At 44.2% G+C, this 17,573-nt stretch overlaps 1 protein-coding gene across 1 annotated transcript in view; it reads left to right on the top strand.

The window, feature by feature from the left end:
* ZNRF2 (zinc and ring finger 2) overlaps positions 1–17,573 on the top strand; it is a 99,541-nt gene that overhangs the window by 39,523 nt on the left and 42,445 nt on the right. The window contains exon 2 of the mRNA XM_055136131.1: positions 10,098–10,193. Coding sequence (XP_054992106.1) covers positions 10,098–10,193 — 96 coding nt within the window. The remainder of the gene's footprint in view (positions 1–10,097; positions 10,194–17,573) is intronic.

Below are 17,573 nucleotides of genomic sequence, written 5' to 3'. Positions count from 1 at the left end.
AGGGTGTGCTCGCACCCGCCACACGCCGACAGGGACAGCTAGACATGCGGTGAACCAGCTGCTCATCTCTGGGTGGGAGGAAGCTGGAGCCGTAGGCCAGAGCCCACACGGACACAGACAGAGTGTGCAGACAGGCCAGAGCCCCCAGAGCCCCACACGGACACGGGCAGAGTGGGCAGACAGGCCAGAGCCTGCACGGACACGGGGAGAGTGTGCAGACAGGCCAGAGCCTGCACGGACACAGGCAGAGTGTGCAGACAGGCCAGAGCCTACATGGACACGGGGAGAGTGGGCAGACAGGCCAGAGCCCACACGGACACGGGGAGAGTGTGCAGACAGGCCAGAGCCTGCACGGACACGGGGAGAGTGTGCAGACAGGCCAGAGCCTACATGGACACGGGGAGAGTGTGCAGACAGGCCAGAGCCCACATGGACACGGGCAGAGTGTGCAGACAGGCCAGAGCCTACACGGACACGGGGAGAGTGTGCAGACAGGCCAGAGCCTGCACGGACACGGGCAGAGTGTGCAGACAGGCCAGAGCCCACATGGACACGGGCAGAGTGTGCAGACAGGCCAGAGCCTGCACGGACACGGGCAGAGTGTGCAGACAGGCCAGAGCCTGCACGGACACGGGCAGAGTGTGCAGACAGGCCAGAGCCCACACGGACACGGGCAGAGTGTGCAGACAGGCCAGAGCCTGCACGGACACGGGCAGAGTGTGCAGACTCCCCACGGGCACTAGCCTGGCCAACCGTTGGTTTTTCCCCTCATCAATGATACAATAAAACGTTGAACAAATGACATGATTATGCTATTAGAACACGGATGTTTTGTAAATTCATCCAAGATTGCTTTTGCTGGTGTGTATAATTAGATATTTAGACATCTAATTTGGTAATGTGCTTGTTGAGCAAGGCTATTTGTTACTATGTTGTTGGAACATTTGCTCTCCTGTTATTTTCATTTGGGGGAGACTTTTTGTCCTTTATATTTGACTGTCATCTATAAATAGAATAGTTTGCACTTGGATGTTTTTCCCATCGGCTTCTTGAGCATCCTTTGTAACAGGTATGTCCCCTTATGATAAAAAGTGTGTGATTAGGAGCTGGGTACTGTATAGCTGATGCTGCCTGTGGTTATTTGGGTAAAGACTGGCTTGCATTCTCTGGAGAAATTTTTCATAGATAATCTAACATTTGCTAAATTTTGAATAGTTCCCACTGGCAGAGGAGATGTTTGTCCTCATTGTGGGCTTTCTGACCCTTTACATATATTTAGATGCTTTGCCTGTGGAAATTGGTTTACTTATGTTATTTTTATCAACATGTTTTTATAAACTCTCTTTGCTGACTCATTGGAACAGTTTTGTCTTTTTTCTTTGTGGGGGAGGAGATTGGCACCATATACCTGGTAGTGGTCTGGGAATCATATGCAGCGCTGAGGAGTGAACCAGGGCCAGCTCTGCCAGCCAAGTGCCTTGACCCCTGCACTCTTTCCTGCTTACCACCAACATCTTACCTTTAAACAGTGATGCAGGAAAAGCTGCATTTCAACCTCATGCAGTTTAGTGCTTAAGACTTTATTAATTACAGTTAACATTACTAATGACTAGAATTTCCTCATCTACCTTTAGTTGTGCCACTCTTGCCTCTAATGGATTCAGGCTAACTCAGCCATTCATTCGTGCTTGCATCTAGATATTTATTGAGTCTCAGGGCTGGAGAGATTGTATATGTCCCCCTCCAAAAAAACAAAAGATATTTACTGAGTCTTAAGTCTAGCTGAATGTTGGGGAAATGTGGTTCAATAGAGTATATAGAGAATATAAACTTCTATACCACTGATAACTTTGGTAAGAAAAATCTACATAGAAGATATGTGATTCATATAGTTTTAGCAATAAGATGAATCTGGTAGGACAGGAACAGACATTTTGCTTTTGAGTTCTCTTAAAAGGTTTTATTAAAGACTCGGGACATAGCTTCCCTAGTAGAAAGAGGAATATCCTGGATTCAGGCCTTAGGTCTGCATGGACCCAGGTGTGCCCCTGGATGTGCGGGGAGGGGAGGGGATAGTCTTTTAAAGGTCTTACTGAGACACACTAGAGATGATGGAAAACCTAGTATAGAGGGAATGGGGAAGGCCTGTGGTTGGCATTATTGCAGGTAATCAAGAACCAGGATGCTGTGGTAGAAAGTGTGATTGACTAGGAATTGGTAGAGCTGAGTTTTGTCACTTAGGACTCCTTTTCATTCATAATGGTTTTGCTCATGGGGGCACCAGTAATGTCTCCATTGTGAGACTTGTTTTTACTGGTTTTGACATATCGAATACGCCACGAAGAGCTTGCCAGGCTCTGCTGTGCGGGCAGAATACTCTCAGTAGCTTGCCAGGCTCTCTGAGAGGGGTAGAGGAATAGAACCCGGGTTGACCGAGTGCAAGGCAAAAACGCCCTACCCACTGTGCTATTGCTCCAGCCCTTTTTTATTTATAGTGGTATTCTCTTTAAATGAGCAGCTTGGGTCAAGAGTCTTCAGGTTCCGTTTGTTTACTGTTCTGAAGCTCCATTAACTAAAGACAGGAAATTCATATTACTGGATGAGTTTGTTGTAGTGCATGGAGTGAACCTGCTGTCGAAATCTTTTGGAAACTGATTGGCTTTTATCTGTTCCGTTGTTTGTCATATTCAATGCTGATACACATATGATATATGCAAACCTATTGACCATTTCCTTCTGGAAATTAAATTCATCAATTAGGTAACTCAGATCAGAAAGACTAGAGCTTTATTTAAAGCAAAAATTAGGGAAATAGTTTTGATTTTGGAGAAACTGGAAGTGCCAGCATTGGGCAGATAACCTGTGGGGTTAAAACCACTAGGTTATTTGAAAGGTTGCAATGCAAGTCCTAAAGTGTGGCATCTATTTTATGTCTGTATCTGGTGTGTGTTATCTTCTTGTTCCTTTTCAGCAGCGGTAGTGGTTGAGGGAATAGACACTTCTCCAGAGTGGCCCTTCTTGGCCTCTGTCTAGCTATCAGAGTCTTCACAACTAAGCACATGAATTTAAATGACTGTTTTGTAGTTGTAAATGGCATTTGGTATGAAAATCTCTTAATAAGGCCTCCTGCCTTCATCTGCCCAGCAGATTCTGACTGTGGGAGCATTCCCCCCCCCCCCACTTTCAAAAACAAGAAAAAGCCTACCTTATTTTTCTTGCCTGTTGACACATTTAGCAGACTCCACTTTAGGAGCAATCTCTTTCTGTTGAGGTAGAGGGAAACAAGTGTACAGAGACAGACGGGCTGGAGTGCTAGAGATATAAAACAGAATCCTTTGGATGGAAAAGAACAAGGGGTAGACATGTTCTGAGTCTGATACTTTCTTACTACATAAAGTAACCGATGCAACCGGTAACTCAGTTGTTACAGGAAGCATTCCTTAAATCTATGAAAGGTTATATTTCTTTTTATTTTAATTTTTTAAAATTTATTAGTGAATCACCATGAGGGTACAGTAACAGATTTACACATTTTCATACTTGTGTTTTCCTCATACAATGTTCAAGCACCCCTCCCTCTACCAGTGTCCATTCTCCACCACCAGTGAACCCAGTATTCCTCCCACTTCCCAAGCCCAACCCCCCCCCCACCCCGCCTCTGTGGCAGGGCATTCCCTTTTGTTCTTTTTCTCCTTTTGGGTGTTGTGGTCCACAATAGGGGTATTGAGTGGCCATTGTGTTCAGTCTAGAGTCTACTTTCAGCACGCATCTCCCCTCCCGAGCGGGTCCTCCAACCAGAGCTTACTTGATGTTCCCTTCTCTATCTGAACTGCCTTTTCCCCCAGCATGTGAGGCCAGCTTCCAAGCCATGGAGCCAACCTCCTGGTATTTATTTCTACTATTCTTGGGTGTTAGTCTCCTACTCTGTTATTTTATATTCCACAGATGAGAGTAATCTTTCTATGTCTGTCTCTCTTTTTCTGACTCATTTCACTTAACATGATACTTTCCATGTTGATTCACTTATATGCAAAGTTCATGACCTCATCTTTTCTAACAGCTGCATAGTATTCCATTGTATAGATGTACCAAAGTTTCTTTAATCAGTTATCTGTTCTCGGGTACTCGGGTTTTTTCCAGGTTCTAGCTATTGTAAACAGTGCTGCAATGAACATACAAGTGCAGATGTCATTTTGACTGTACCTTCTTGCCTCTCCGGGATATATTTCCAGAATTGGTATTGCTGGGTCAAATGGGAGCTCAATTTCTAATTTTTTGAGGAGCAACCATATTGTTTTCCAGAAGGGTTGAACCAGTCGGCATTCCCACCAGCAGTATAGGAGGGTCCCTTTCTCCCCACATCCATGCTAACAGTGGTTGCTTCTGTTTTTCTGGATGTGTGCCATTATCTGTGGTGTGAGTTGGTATCTCATGGTTGTTTTGATCTGCATCTCCCTGATGATTAGTGATGAAAAGCATTTTTTCATGTGCCTTTTGGCCATTCGTATCTCTTCTTTGGGAAAGTTTTGTTCATTTCTTCGCCCCATTTTCTGATTGGGTTGGATGTTTTCTTCTTGTAGAGTTCAACCAGTGCTTTATGTACCCTTGATATCAACCCCTTATTGGATGGGTATTGGGTGAATATCCTTTCCCATTCTGTAGATTGTCTTTGTATTCTGGTCACTGTATCTTTTGCAGTGCAGAAGCTTCTTAGTTTAATATAATCCCATTTGTTTATCTGTTTCCATTTGGTTGATCAGTTATGTGTCATCTTTGAAGATACCATTAGCTTCAATATCGTGGAGGGTTTTGCCGACTTTGTCTTAAGCATACCTTATGGATTGTGGTCTGATGTTGAGGTCATTAATCCATTTTGATCTGACTTTTGTGCATGGCGTCAGGTCGAGATCTAAACCCATTCTTTTGCATGTGATTGTCCAGTTGCAGAAAGGCTATATTTCATTATTTAAAATAATAAATTGTACATTTTAGCTATGCTAGTTTTTTAAAGAATTTAGAATACATGAATTGTTGAAAGAAATTTAAAGGGGCAATCCAATAAATAACATGCACTGTTGCACTGTAGTCTTATAAATATCACTGTAGCACTGTCGTCTCATTGTTCATTGATTTGCTCGAGTGGGCACCAGTAACATCTTCATTGTGAGACTTGTTGTTACTGGTTTTGGCATATCGAATATGCCACAGGTAGCTTGCCAGGGCTCTGCCGTGCAGGTGGGATACTCTCAGTAGCTTGCTACGCTCTCCGAAAGGGATGGAAGAATCGAACCCAGGTCAGCCGTGTGCAAGGCAAACGCCCTACCCACTGTGCTATCGCTCCAGCCCAGTCTTATAAATAACATGGCTATTTTTCAGTCACTTTATATACATTATTAATAATCTTCAGTACTCATCAGATTACCAATATGTTGGTGATACAGTCATCAGTGTTTTACAAGGAATAAATCACACCTGTAGGACTTAAATACTTTCTCTAATTCCCAGAGATCTTTCCAAATTTCAGAATCTTTATTTTTTTATATCACTGAAACTAATAAGAAAAAGAGCTATACAAGTAAATACAGAGTCAAATTATTTATCAGCCTCTCCATTCCTGAATTCTTTATTCTGATTTATCTCCAGCTTGGATCTTGAGCAACATTGACTGTTCTGAGTACATGAATTTTTTTAGTCTTTTTCTCATTAAAAATTTATGGGGATATTATCCACCACATGTGTTCGAATAATACGATCATTTTGAAACCAGTGAGTTACACTCCACAACTCAGCCATCCTCACCACTCAATTATAGGTGTCTTAATTTTTATGTAACTGTTCATTAGGATTTAAGATGCTTTTTAAAAATAATTACCTTCGGTAATGTTTAGTGTTTCATTTGAGGAGAGAGGGCTGGGGGTTCCCCCAAGGCAGTACTCAGAATCCTGGGGGTGCTTCTCAGTCAGACCCGGCTCGACTCTGTGGGCCTGACAGTTCAGTGCTACGAGTCTCTGACCTAGCAGTTCTGGCAGCTACCTTCCAGTACTTGGGGTGGGGTGGGGCGGGCTGGGTCCCCACCCCAGGGTCCAGCATGCATTGCAAAACATGTGCTGTTCTGCTCTTTGTTTATTGACATATAATTGATGTAAAACATACTCGTTTCAGGGATGCAGCATGAGAATTTAATATATGTCCATTATTGTTAAGTGATAACAGTACGTTTGGTTGACGGTTGTAACTGTGCATAGTTACAAAATGTGAGAGCCTGTAAAATTGATTCTCAGCATCTTTCAGATATAGCATAGGGTATTATCATCTTTAAGTCCCATGTTTATTACATCCCCAGGATTACCACTGGACGTTTATGCCTTTTGACTCCCTTCCCACATTTGACCCCTGGCCCACATCTGGGGCAGTGCCAGTCTGTTTTCTGTATCTCGGGCTCCTTTCCCACCCTTGAGTTTTTAAAATTTTTTTTTTTGAGAGAATCAAGTGGCTTTTTTTTTTTCAAATTATTGTCATCTGTTTTTTCAAATGCCAGCTTTTTAATACCAGTGATGTTTTCACTATTGCTATTTCTAATTCCTATTTTTGTTAGAATTAATTTACTTGCTGAACTATGGACACCTCTTTGTCTAATTGAACTGCTTTTTTTTTAATTGAATCACCATGAGAACATTTATAAAGCTTTCCAGTCCAAGTCTCAGTCATACAATGATCAAACACCCATCCCCTCACCAGTGCACACCCTCACCACCAAGAACTCCACATACAGTCCTGAAATCCCCCTCAACATCTTTAGCCGTGGCCTCCAAGTATCTCTGGGGTTTACTGGGGGACCCCCCGCACCACAGGACCATAATAGTGCCTCATCCTTGGGTCCTTGCATGGAATTGAACCTTCGGCCCAGTTGGCCAAGAAGTACAAGAAAGTTTTCAGGGACCTCTTGAGCACTACTTAGGAGGTCCCCAAGTCAAAAAAGGAAAGAAAACCCCACTTGAAACCTAAAACATTTAAATATCTTAACATTACTTTGAATTTTGGCGTCTCCAAATTTGGCCGGGTGACTCCTCTCTAAGGGCTGCCGTGGCTGTATAGCTTTCATCAGGTCTTTAGCAATTTCTTACAGGTAAAAAACAGGTATTTTAGACTCACCTTACACTTTGGATGCCTCCAGACTTGAGTTGGTTTTTCTTTTTGCTGCTGATACAGTACTGCTTTTAAGTTCTTGCATTAGGGGTGGGGGCAGAGAAAAATAGGTATATTTTGCGTTTTGTTACATTTTTTCATCCACTTAGGGACATTTCTAGCCATTATTTTCTCTGTCCCCTTTTCTTCTGGACCTCCATGGTGCATGTGCCAACCCCCTCCTGGTGTCCCCTGCACCCCACAGGCTCTGTTCCCTTTGATTCGGCCTTTTGTTGTTCCTCATGCTCAGTGATTGCCAGTCTTCTAGTTCAACAATTCTTTCTTTCGTGTCTTCAGATCAGCTTTTGAATTCCTCTAGTAAATTTTTCAGTTACTGAACTCCTTAGGTCCAGAAGATCCTTTTGGTTTCTAATAGGTTTCCTATTGGGGGTTTTCAAAAATATATATATTATTTTTAATATATCTATATTATCTTGACTTTCTTTGCATCTTTTAGTTTCATTTTTGTTTTTGAACTAGGGCTTACTCCTGGCTCTGTGCTCAAGGACCACATCTAATGAATTTGTGGGACCTTAAGAGGTTGAGAGCCCTGCCCAGTCTTTTGATACTATGAGAAAGTCATTTTAAGGTTTCCAACTACCATATCTGCCACCAGATCCTTTTAAGTGGTAGTTTGTGTTGATTTCCTTTTTCCACTTCACCTCTTCCTCTTTGAATGACTTGTTACTGTGTTTGCCTTATGATTTTTTCAATTGTCGAAAATAGGACATCATATCTAGTAATATTCAACTCTGGAGATCATATTCTTCCTTCTCCCGGAGTTTGCAGTGTTGGTTTTATTTGGGGAGGTGTTGGAGGCCTGGCTGCGCCTAGCACCAGCCTGAGGTATCAGCTTCAAGTCCGTCGCCATCTAGTTGTCACTGCATATGCCACTGTTTTGAATTTCTGGTGATTTAAAGTTTGAACCAGGAGAAGAGGATATTGAAGCATTCAAGCCCTTTGTATCGCCTTAAAATCATTTCCACTAGTCTGAGGAATACAGACAGCAGTTGCCTTTACCCTTGAGCCTCCTGAGACAGAAGAACAGTAAGTGCCCAAGTCTGAGTTTCGTCTGCAGTTGCAGGAGAGGGTCCTGTTTGCTCAGCCGGCTCCTGCATGCCAGTGTGTGCTGTGCCAGGAGCCGAGCACCACCGCCTGCCTTGTGACCCTCTCGACAGAGGTGAAATAGGCTGAGGGTAGAGGTTTGTCCCGCCGAGCTTGTTTCGTCCTTGGAAGTGGGAGTTTCAGAAGACTCTTGGGTTATAAACAGTTGCCACCTCAGATTCCTGCATTGCAAATTTGGTTTAGATGAGAAATGAATTTCTGGTGCTTCCTACTCTGCCCTCTTCTCTGAGTCCTTGATCTATGCATGCTGAGAATATCCGTTCAGAGTGAGAGCCTAGATGGGGCATGACTGCACAGGGAAGACACTGCCAGAGTACTTCCATAGAAGCGTAATTTCCTCAGAGTCTCACCAGTAATCTCTTGTCAAGCTTTGGAACAGTTTGAGATGCATAATTATATCTTGATACGGATATTAATGTAGAGCCTAAGAATTACATACACAGAAACGCCTGGGTATCTGCTTAAACGCACTGCTGTTCATTTCCCTCCCAAACCCCAGTAAAAGGACTGTGATGGAAACTTCAGAGGCGTGCACTTCTGACATGGCTCTTCCTTTGATTGAGCGTCATTTGCATATCTCAGTTTTCTTTCATTGTAGTATTTGTTTAAAACATTTACCCTTTTTACTGGTAGGCCTTGGTTTTCTTCTTTAAAGAATTTAAGCGGTTTAGGGGATGTCGGGAGCCGCGTGGGTTGGGACTCCTTGGCGAGAAGCAGGGTAGAGCTAAGTGTGTGGCATATTTTTCCTTTGGCATATCAGTTATTTATTTGTATTGAATTAAAAATTGGGAAGGTGGGGGCTCCCAAGCCAGGCAGGTGACTCCCAGGGATCCGTGGCCACCCAGGAGGGACGGTTTCGTGCCAGGCGGGGGTGCTGCGATGACGCAGTGCTGCCGCGGGCCCTCCTACCCGGCAGCGCCAGGTGCGGCCACTGCGGTGCCCTGGGAATGGAGAGAATGCGTGCCTGATCCGCCACGTCTCCACTTCGGACTCGGTTTCGCCCGGGGGCCACGCCCAGCGGAGCTCAGGGTTTCCTGCCTCTGCGTGCAGTGATCACCCCTAGTGGGGTGTGGGCGGAGCTGTGGGGGCCAGTGGATCCTGTGGTGTGGGGCATCGGACCTGGGCCGGCCGCCTGCAAGGCAGGTGCCTTACCTACTACTGTACATTGCTTCCAGCTCACATCCAGTTATTGTACTTAAAGCAAATTGAATATTGTGGGAATCTAGCAAATAATTAAAACTGAAAAATGAGTCCTGTTCATTGATGAAGTCTTCTACTTGCATTATGACTTGAGTTGTGCTGGGTGGCAGAAAGAACTGGAAGTCACGAGTTAAGAGTCAAGACTAGAATTGGCTATTCAGAAAAACTTCTGTTTCTTCACCAGACAAAATTTTAAGTGGTTGATGTGGTAGAATGGTTTTTAAAGTCCTGTCTAGCTATAAAACCTCATGATTCAAATTATACTGTACCCATCCAGGAAAACTAATTTCCACAGAGATTGTACAGCACGCCACATCATAAATAATATAAAAGAATTGAAAACAAGAGAATGATTGGACCTACACATGAAGGACATAGGAATTTTGTAATGAACCAAACTCCTAATTTAGACTGATTTGAAAATAAAATGGTCTTTATACACTGATTTAAATTGCATATCCAAATCCTTTCCAAATTAAGTTGTAATAAGTAGTATGCTCCTGATAGTATATGTGCTTTTGGTCTTTATCCTTTTCAGAAATATAGTTGGATATTTGGAATAGCCCCGTTTTCTTTTTCTTTTTTAGGATTTAAGTGTCCTGTTTGCTCTAAATTTGTACCCTCAGATGAAATGGATTTGCATCTTGTGATGTGTTTAACAAAGCCAAGAATAACCTATAATGGTAAGTATGTACTTGAATATTTTAGCATTACTATATATTTTAAGGATTTCATGTTTGAAGTTAAATTTTGAAAGACCCCTTTGGACATATGTGTGCCCTGAAATTGGTATTTTAGTTAGGTCTGATGTTTTGATTGCACTATTCTTTTCTGACCCAAATTCTCATTCTAAGATATTAAAAATCCCACGAGAAATGTTCTATATTGTTTTTGTACATTTTGAGATAAATTTGAAGGAAAATAACTGATTTCTAACTTTAAAAATAATAAAATGGGGGGAGTGAAAGGTTTTTTTCCCTAAAGCTTCATATGTAGAAAAATGTCAAAAAGCTGATGAAAATTTCTAGGTTCTTCTAATGTAAATTCTGGCCTAAAAAAAGGGTATGTTAGAGACTAATAAACAGTGATGCCAATTGAATTTTTATTTTTTTTTTTCAAAAAATGCCTTTTGAGCACCTATTAAATATTGTGCTCTGAATCTTGGCATGCTGCATTGAAACAGATGGAGCCTGCAGCCTAATAGTCACTGATCGCTGGTTAAGATCAGTTGATTAAAGGTTGATTCTGTTACCAGCCTCTTGTTAACACTGTAGCATTTCTCCTTAGATAACAGAAAAGGTGAGGTGTAGAATTTTCAATGGAAACAAACAGAATAGTACTATTTTAGCTTTTTTGCAAATAAATTTAGGAATCTTTCTCAAGTAAAGGTAAGGACTTCAGACACACTTCCATTCTTTTTTTTTTTTAAGAACTGTGATTTACAAAGTTGGTAGTTGAGTTTTAGAAATAAAATATTTCAACACCAGTGCCACCACCAGTGTCCCTTTTTATCCTTTTGGTTTTGGAACCACATCTGGCAGTGCTCAGGGGTCACTCCTGGCAGTGTCAGGGCACCTTAAACTGTGTGGGAGATTAACTGAGTTAGCCACGACCATGGCAAGCACCGTACCCCCCCAGTTCATCTCTCAGTCCCCCCAATTCATTTTTGAATGAATATGTAAAAGGTTTTAGTGCTGTTGAATACAAATGTGTCTGTTGATGGTGTTCAGATATTCTATCCCTTAGGGAGCTGAATTGGATGTTGTTGCATAATCTAGATGAAATTCATTTCTTTTATTTCTTATAAAGAGCATTCTCATTTGGATTACACGTTTGAGGCTAAAAATGATTGGGTTTCTGTCATATTCTATTATCTTCCCCTCCCCTTTGTAGGGGAGGAAAATTTCTTTTTTCCCCTCGAGTTTCATTGGTTTGTCTAATATTTAAAATGATACAAAACAGATTAACAGGAGAAACATTTGCTTTCATAGTGCAAGAGCCCAATGGACACCTTGGCTTCCCAGCAGCCAGGCGGTGGAGTTAGCACATCTGCCTAAGCCGGGGGAAGGAGAGGTGAGGGGCCTGGGGCTCCAAAGAGAGGGAATATTCATAGGAAGGTACAGCGGTTGGGTGTTCACCTTTCATGCAGCTGAACCGTGTTCAATTCCTCCGCCCCTCTCGGAGAGCCCGGCAGACTATCCAGAGTATCGAGCCCGCGAGGCAGAGCCTGGCAAGCTACCCGTACGTATTGGATATGCCAAAAACAGTAACAATAAGTCTTTCAATGAGAGACGTTACTGGTGCCCGCTCGAACAAATCGATGAGCAACGGGATGACAGTGACAGTGACAGTGCCCCTCATAGAGAGGGGCACACAGACCTTGGGGGAGTCCCCCGTTCTCCCTTGGGGCACCAACAGTCTCTTAGTGAGCTCTGAAACTGAAACTGGCTCGCTAGTATTCAGATTCTTGCCAGCAGTCCAGGAAGATGTGAAGAGTCATGCTAGGTCTGCTGGGTCCTATGTGAGTGCGGAGAAGAGAAGTGTCAGAGAGCGTGGCTTCTCCCGTTCCCCTCTCCTACCTGCTTCTGTCCCTGGATGATGTGTGTTTGGAGTTTGGGCCGACAGCCTTCTCTGAACACCTGCCTCTGCAGAGCATGGGGCTCACCAACTCCACTGGGCAAAATTCATGAGTTTAAAATAAATCCCACTGAATCTTAAACCTCTGTCCTTGAATTTTTAAAGCCAGGTATATTTGCTTTCTGTGTGTGTGTGTGTGTGTGTGTGTGTGTATACACACACATATATACTTATATGTGTACATATACATATGTGTATGTATATGTACACATATATACACACACATATATATATTTAGTCTTTGTGCATATTTGACAGTTTTTGTTTTCTAATGTAACTGCTCAAATTGTGAGGGTTTTCTACTAAATCAATCATTTGGCATCTAAAGAACCAGTATTGAACCTTCTTAGAGATACTGTAAACTGAAGATTTGGGTTTTAAATATTCTTCTGTATTTGGAAGTTAGTACACATGCCAAAAAGTAAACTTGCAACTTGAAGTAGGTAAGATTCGAATAGTTTTGGTTTGCTTAATATATATTAGCTAACTATGTGTTTAACTATACTTGCATAAAAAGCAAAATAGCTTCTTAGTAAAAACCATGTAGTTCTTTTTTTTTTAAGTTAAAAAACTTGGACGGGGTTAGAGAAGATAGTGTCCCAGTGCACTCGAGAGCGACAGCAGAGACGAGATGGCTGAATTCAGTAGAAACTTTGAGAAAGGAAGGGAAGGGTGGGGTCTCCTGAAATAGGGTGTCCAGGAGAGGCAAAAAGACCCCTTTATATTCTCTTAACTGGGGGGATGAGTGACTCCCTGCACTGAGTATAAAACACTGGGACATCAGCTGCAGTGGTCTCTGGCCTCTCTGAGATTGTGGGAGCCAGATGTGGGTGTAGTGCTGGGCCTTTGGCAGGAAGGGGACTTGGCTACCCCCATCCCAACTGGGATCCAGAGTTGTTGGCCCAGTGGTGGCCCAGGCCTTCTTGGGATAACTCATTTGCCAGCATCTCTCTGAGATTGAGTCCTGTGGCTGGGCCCTTTCTCTGGCCAGAAAAGGATGTTTGAAAGAATTATCTTCTGTATATCATGGGACTGGAGCCATAGCACAGCGGGTAGGCATTTGCCTTGCACGTGGCTGATCCGGGTTCGAGTCCTCCATCCCTTTCAGAGAGCCCGGCAAAGCTACTGAGAGTATTCCGCCTGCACAGCAGAGTCTGGCAAGCTACCCGTGGCGTATTCGATATGCCAAAAACAGTAGCAACAAGTCTCACAATGAAGACGTTACTGGTGCCCACTCGAGCAAATCGATGCACAACGGGATAACAGTGCTGCAGTGCTACAGTGCTGCAGGTATCGTGGGTGCATAACCTGGGCCTATTCCTGTGACTTTCTGTGTCATTTTTCTTTGGGTGTTTTTCTCTAATCTCACCATGACTGTACCCCTCTTGCTTCTGTCTCTCTATACTGATAGTACAGGCAATAAAGTGCCTGTCTTGCCCTCAGCCGACTTGGGTCCAATCATAGGCATCACATGTAGTTTCCCATGCACTGCCAGAAGTGATCCCTAAGCACAGAATGAGGAGTACACCCTGTCACCACCAGGTGTGGCCTCCAAACCACACAGTATTACAAATACATAAATAAATCATAGACAGTGACCAACTATGAGCCGGGCAGGGCGGGGTGGGGGGAGGGAGGAAGGAAGGAAGAACTTTGATTGTACTGACTTAGATTGCAGAAAATTGTGAGTTGATGTGATGCTGCCTCATCAAAGCTATGAGAATCTGAGACCTCCCTGTTTCAGAGAAAACCTTTTGGAATGGGGAAAAAAAAAAAAGGTTTTGCCCTTCGGAATTACTGGCTGAGACCCTGTAATAAAAGACATTTTAGCCAGAGAAAACCAAATGTTTGTAGATATGTGTATTCTCCAAGTACATGGGAGATAGCCTGGAAAAATAAGCAGGCCCCCACATGGTTTAGAATGCAGACGCAAATGCATTCTAGCTGGAGACCAACCGAAGATGAGGGAGCCAGGCTTGGGAAGGTTACCGGGAAAACTGAGAAGCAGGGGCTTTGTTATGCAGGTGTGTTATCAAGCTGTGCCTTCTTTGACAAATAGTGTTTTGGTTTGATCTGGGGGCAACACCCAGTTTGATTTGTGGCCTGCAGCTAGTGTGCAGGGTTTACTCTTGGCTCTGTGCTCAAGGGTCACTCCTGATGTTTGTGCTTGGGCGGCCACGTGGGGCTCTGGGGATTGGAATGGAGGCACGCTCCTTACCTGCTTGCTGTTCTGGCCCTCTGGCCCCAGTTAGACTTTCATAGACGATTCTGCTGTGACAAAGTGTTCCAGCTCTTCCTAATATGGAAATACATGCGCTCTTATAAATGAAGTTTACTTTGTAACAGTTTTCCTTACAAAGGGATTAAAGAACACTTCTGCTTTATAGATTCTGCCTTGTGGAGGGGAAGGATTCTTCCCTTAACTCCACTGGATTCTTCTCTGGCTACTGGGCCATGAGACTAACAGCTGTCAAGAGCTGAGCTCAGTGGGCTGAGCACATGCTTGGCCTGGGAAGGCTGGGACCGTCCCCAGAGCTGAGCACCTCTGAGACCCACCTCCCAGCTCAGTGGCTGTGGCCTAACCCCTCACTGTCCCCCCCCCCCCAAAGAAATAACACAGTCAGACAACAGGGTGAGCGGGGAAACCTTCAGTTAAGTGGAAGTGGGGTATTCCAGAGCCAGTGGGACAGAGGGGTGGTTTCCCAAGGAGTGGGATGGGGTGTCCCGAGTTTCAGGGCAGAGAAAGGACTTGTGCTTTGGAATCATGCCGGCATCGTAGATCGGCTTCTCTGAAGAACATTTCTGAAAAAAAGAAAAAAAATCTTAATTCCTGGTAATAACCCCTGATTTTATTCTTCTCGGTGGTTTCTAAGGAAGTGGTAAAGGTTTCTTCTTAGCCTTTAGGGCCTCTGTTCAGTTCAGAATAATCTACATGGTGAGGTTACACAACATGGGGTGGTTTGTTCTAAACATCTTGGGAAGGCGTATTCTTTATTAATGCTTCTCAAACCCTTACTGTAATCTTGGGGGTGGGGGGCAGCACAATGGTTAAAAGTGCCTGCCTTGCCTGAACCCTTGTACCATGATGTTTTCACAGCCTGTGAATGTACAGACAGTGGCCGGGAAGTGTGACCCCAGAGAACACAGAGCACCAGAACCAGAGAGTGTGCAGGCATCACAGATGACCCCCACTACCCAGTCATTATACCCACAAAGCAACAAATGGGGAAAAAAGAAAAATTAAATAGAAAATGACCAGGGTTGGAGTATAGGCTTTGCAAACCTGGGGATCTCGGTTTGATCCCCAGAGTTGCATAGTCTCCAAGCTCCTTTGGGAAGGACCCCAGATCCTGGAGTACCCCCGGAGGTGTAGCCCATGAATGAACGAAAACAAAGCAGGCCCCCAAAAGAGAGTGCAATTGGTAAGGAGCTTGCTTAGCACACAGCTGAGAGGGCTTCGATCCCTGACCCCACATAGGGTCCTCCAAGTTGCACTGAATGTCACCCAAAACCCAATCCAAACACCTTCTGCTAAAGAACCATATTTGCATATCCCCCTATCTCATCCATCACAAGTTATGAAATCTGTGGAAGTTCCCGCCTCATATGACATACAAGCAAGATAGTTAGGACTGTTAAACATTTAGAACAAAGTGAGTCATAGTATCTCTGAAACAGAATCTCTTTGGTTATTTAAACTCTTTACAGCTTCAGATTTAAATTCCTCATAATTATTTCATATAAGAGATTGGGTATCAAACAAGACAAATTTATTTAGCATAGTGGGCTGGAGCGATAGCATAGCAGTAGGGCGTTCGCCTTTCACGTGGCCGAACCATGTTCGATTCCTCCGTCCTTCTCGGAGAGCCTGGCAAGCTACCAAGAGTATCGTGCCCGCACGGCAGAGCCTGGCAAGCTACCCATGCATATTGGATATGCCAAAAACAGTAACAATAAGTCACAATGAGAGACGTTACTGGTGCCCGCTCGAACAAATCAATGAGCAATGGGATGACAGTGACAGTGACAGTGCTTGTTCCCTGAAATAGTAGGTCTGTGGCCTCTCAGTATCTGTATACCATAATGCAAACCATAATGTATTGCAAACCATAATGCCCCAAAGTAGAAATTAAAAAGGAAAGTGCCTGCCATAGAGGCAGGGGTGGGGTGCTGGGGTGGGAGAGATGTAGGGGACCCCACAGGTGGCTCACATGAGTCGGGAGGAGAGAAAGACAGTCACTTTCTCCCGATCTGCTTCTGCCACCCAGGACCCAGGGTTACTGGGTTCTTGTCTTGCTCACAAGAAAGAATTTCAGGAGCAGACAAGCAGTGAAGTAAACGGATTTTATTTGGAGGGTTTTTGAAGGGAAGGAGAAGAGGAAAGTGGGAGAGAGTGGAGAGTAAGAGAGACAGAGCAACACACTCTTAGCGCGGGCTTCTCCAAGGGCGGAGAGCACTCCACACAGCCCAGCATTAGACCGGGAAGCGCGAGAGTACACAGCTCCAGAGGGGAGATGCGGGTGCCACACGGGCTCGGGCAGCGTATGCTTGCCCTCCTGTGTTCAAGGTGGCTTCTATAGGCTCTTCGAGGGTTGTCTGGATTGGAAGTTCTGGAGTCTTTTCCGGGCTGAAACGCTGAAGTTAATCAGACTGAAGGAGAGGTCCGAGGGTTTTCGAGGAGAGGAACTTCATGGGGAGGGTCCAACCTCCTCAGGGTCTGCCGGTGGGTATGGTCTTTGTTTTCTGTACCCACAAGGTGGATCCGTCTTAAAATTTTGCTTCCCCGAAGCTTTGTTCACCTAAGTTTCATTGTTGAGGGTCTTTCCCTGTCTACCTGCCTACACCAGGATTGGGGGCGACGGTGGGAGGATATTGGTGGTGGGAAATGTGCACTGATGGAGGGATGGGTGTTGGAACATTGTGACTGAGACTCAGTCATGAAAGCTTTGTAACTGTATCCCACAGTGATTCAATTAAAAAAGCTAAATTAAAAAATAATTTTTTTTTTTTTTTTGCTTTTTGGGTCACACCGGGTGATGCACAGGGGTGATTCCTGGCTCTTCACTCATGAATTACCCCTGGCAGTGCTCAGGGAACCATATGGGATGCTGGGAATCAAACCCAGGTCGGCCGCATGCAAGGCAAATGCCCTACCCACTGTGCTATCACTCCAACCCCTAAATTTAAAAAATTTTAAATATTAAAAAAATTACTGTCACTGTCATCCCGTTGCTTATCAGTTTGCTCGAGTGGGCACCAGTAACGTCTCCATTGTGAGACTTATTTTTACTGTTTTTGGCATCGAATATGCCGCAGGTAACTTGCCAGGCTTTGCCGTGCGGGGAAGATACTCTCGGTAACTTGCTGGGCTCTCCAAGAGGGGCAGAGGAATTGAACCTGGGTCAACCCTACCCGCTGGGCTATGG

Source organism: Sorex araneus, chromosome 1, assembly GCF_027595985.1.
Source record: "Sorex araneus isolate mSorAra2 chromosome 1, mSorAra2.pri, whole genome shotgun sequence".
Classification (NCBI taxonomy): domain Eukaryota; kingdom Metazoa; phylum Chordata; class Mammalia; order Eulipotyphla; family Soricidae; genus Sorex; species Sorex araneus.
Note: the sequence above shows the minus strand (reverse complement) of the source record. Positions and strands in the feature narration are given on the sequence as shown.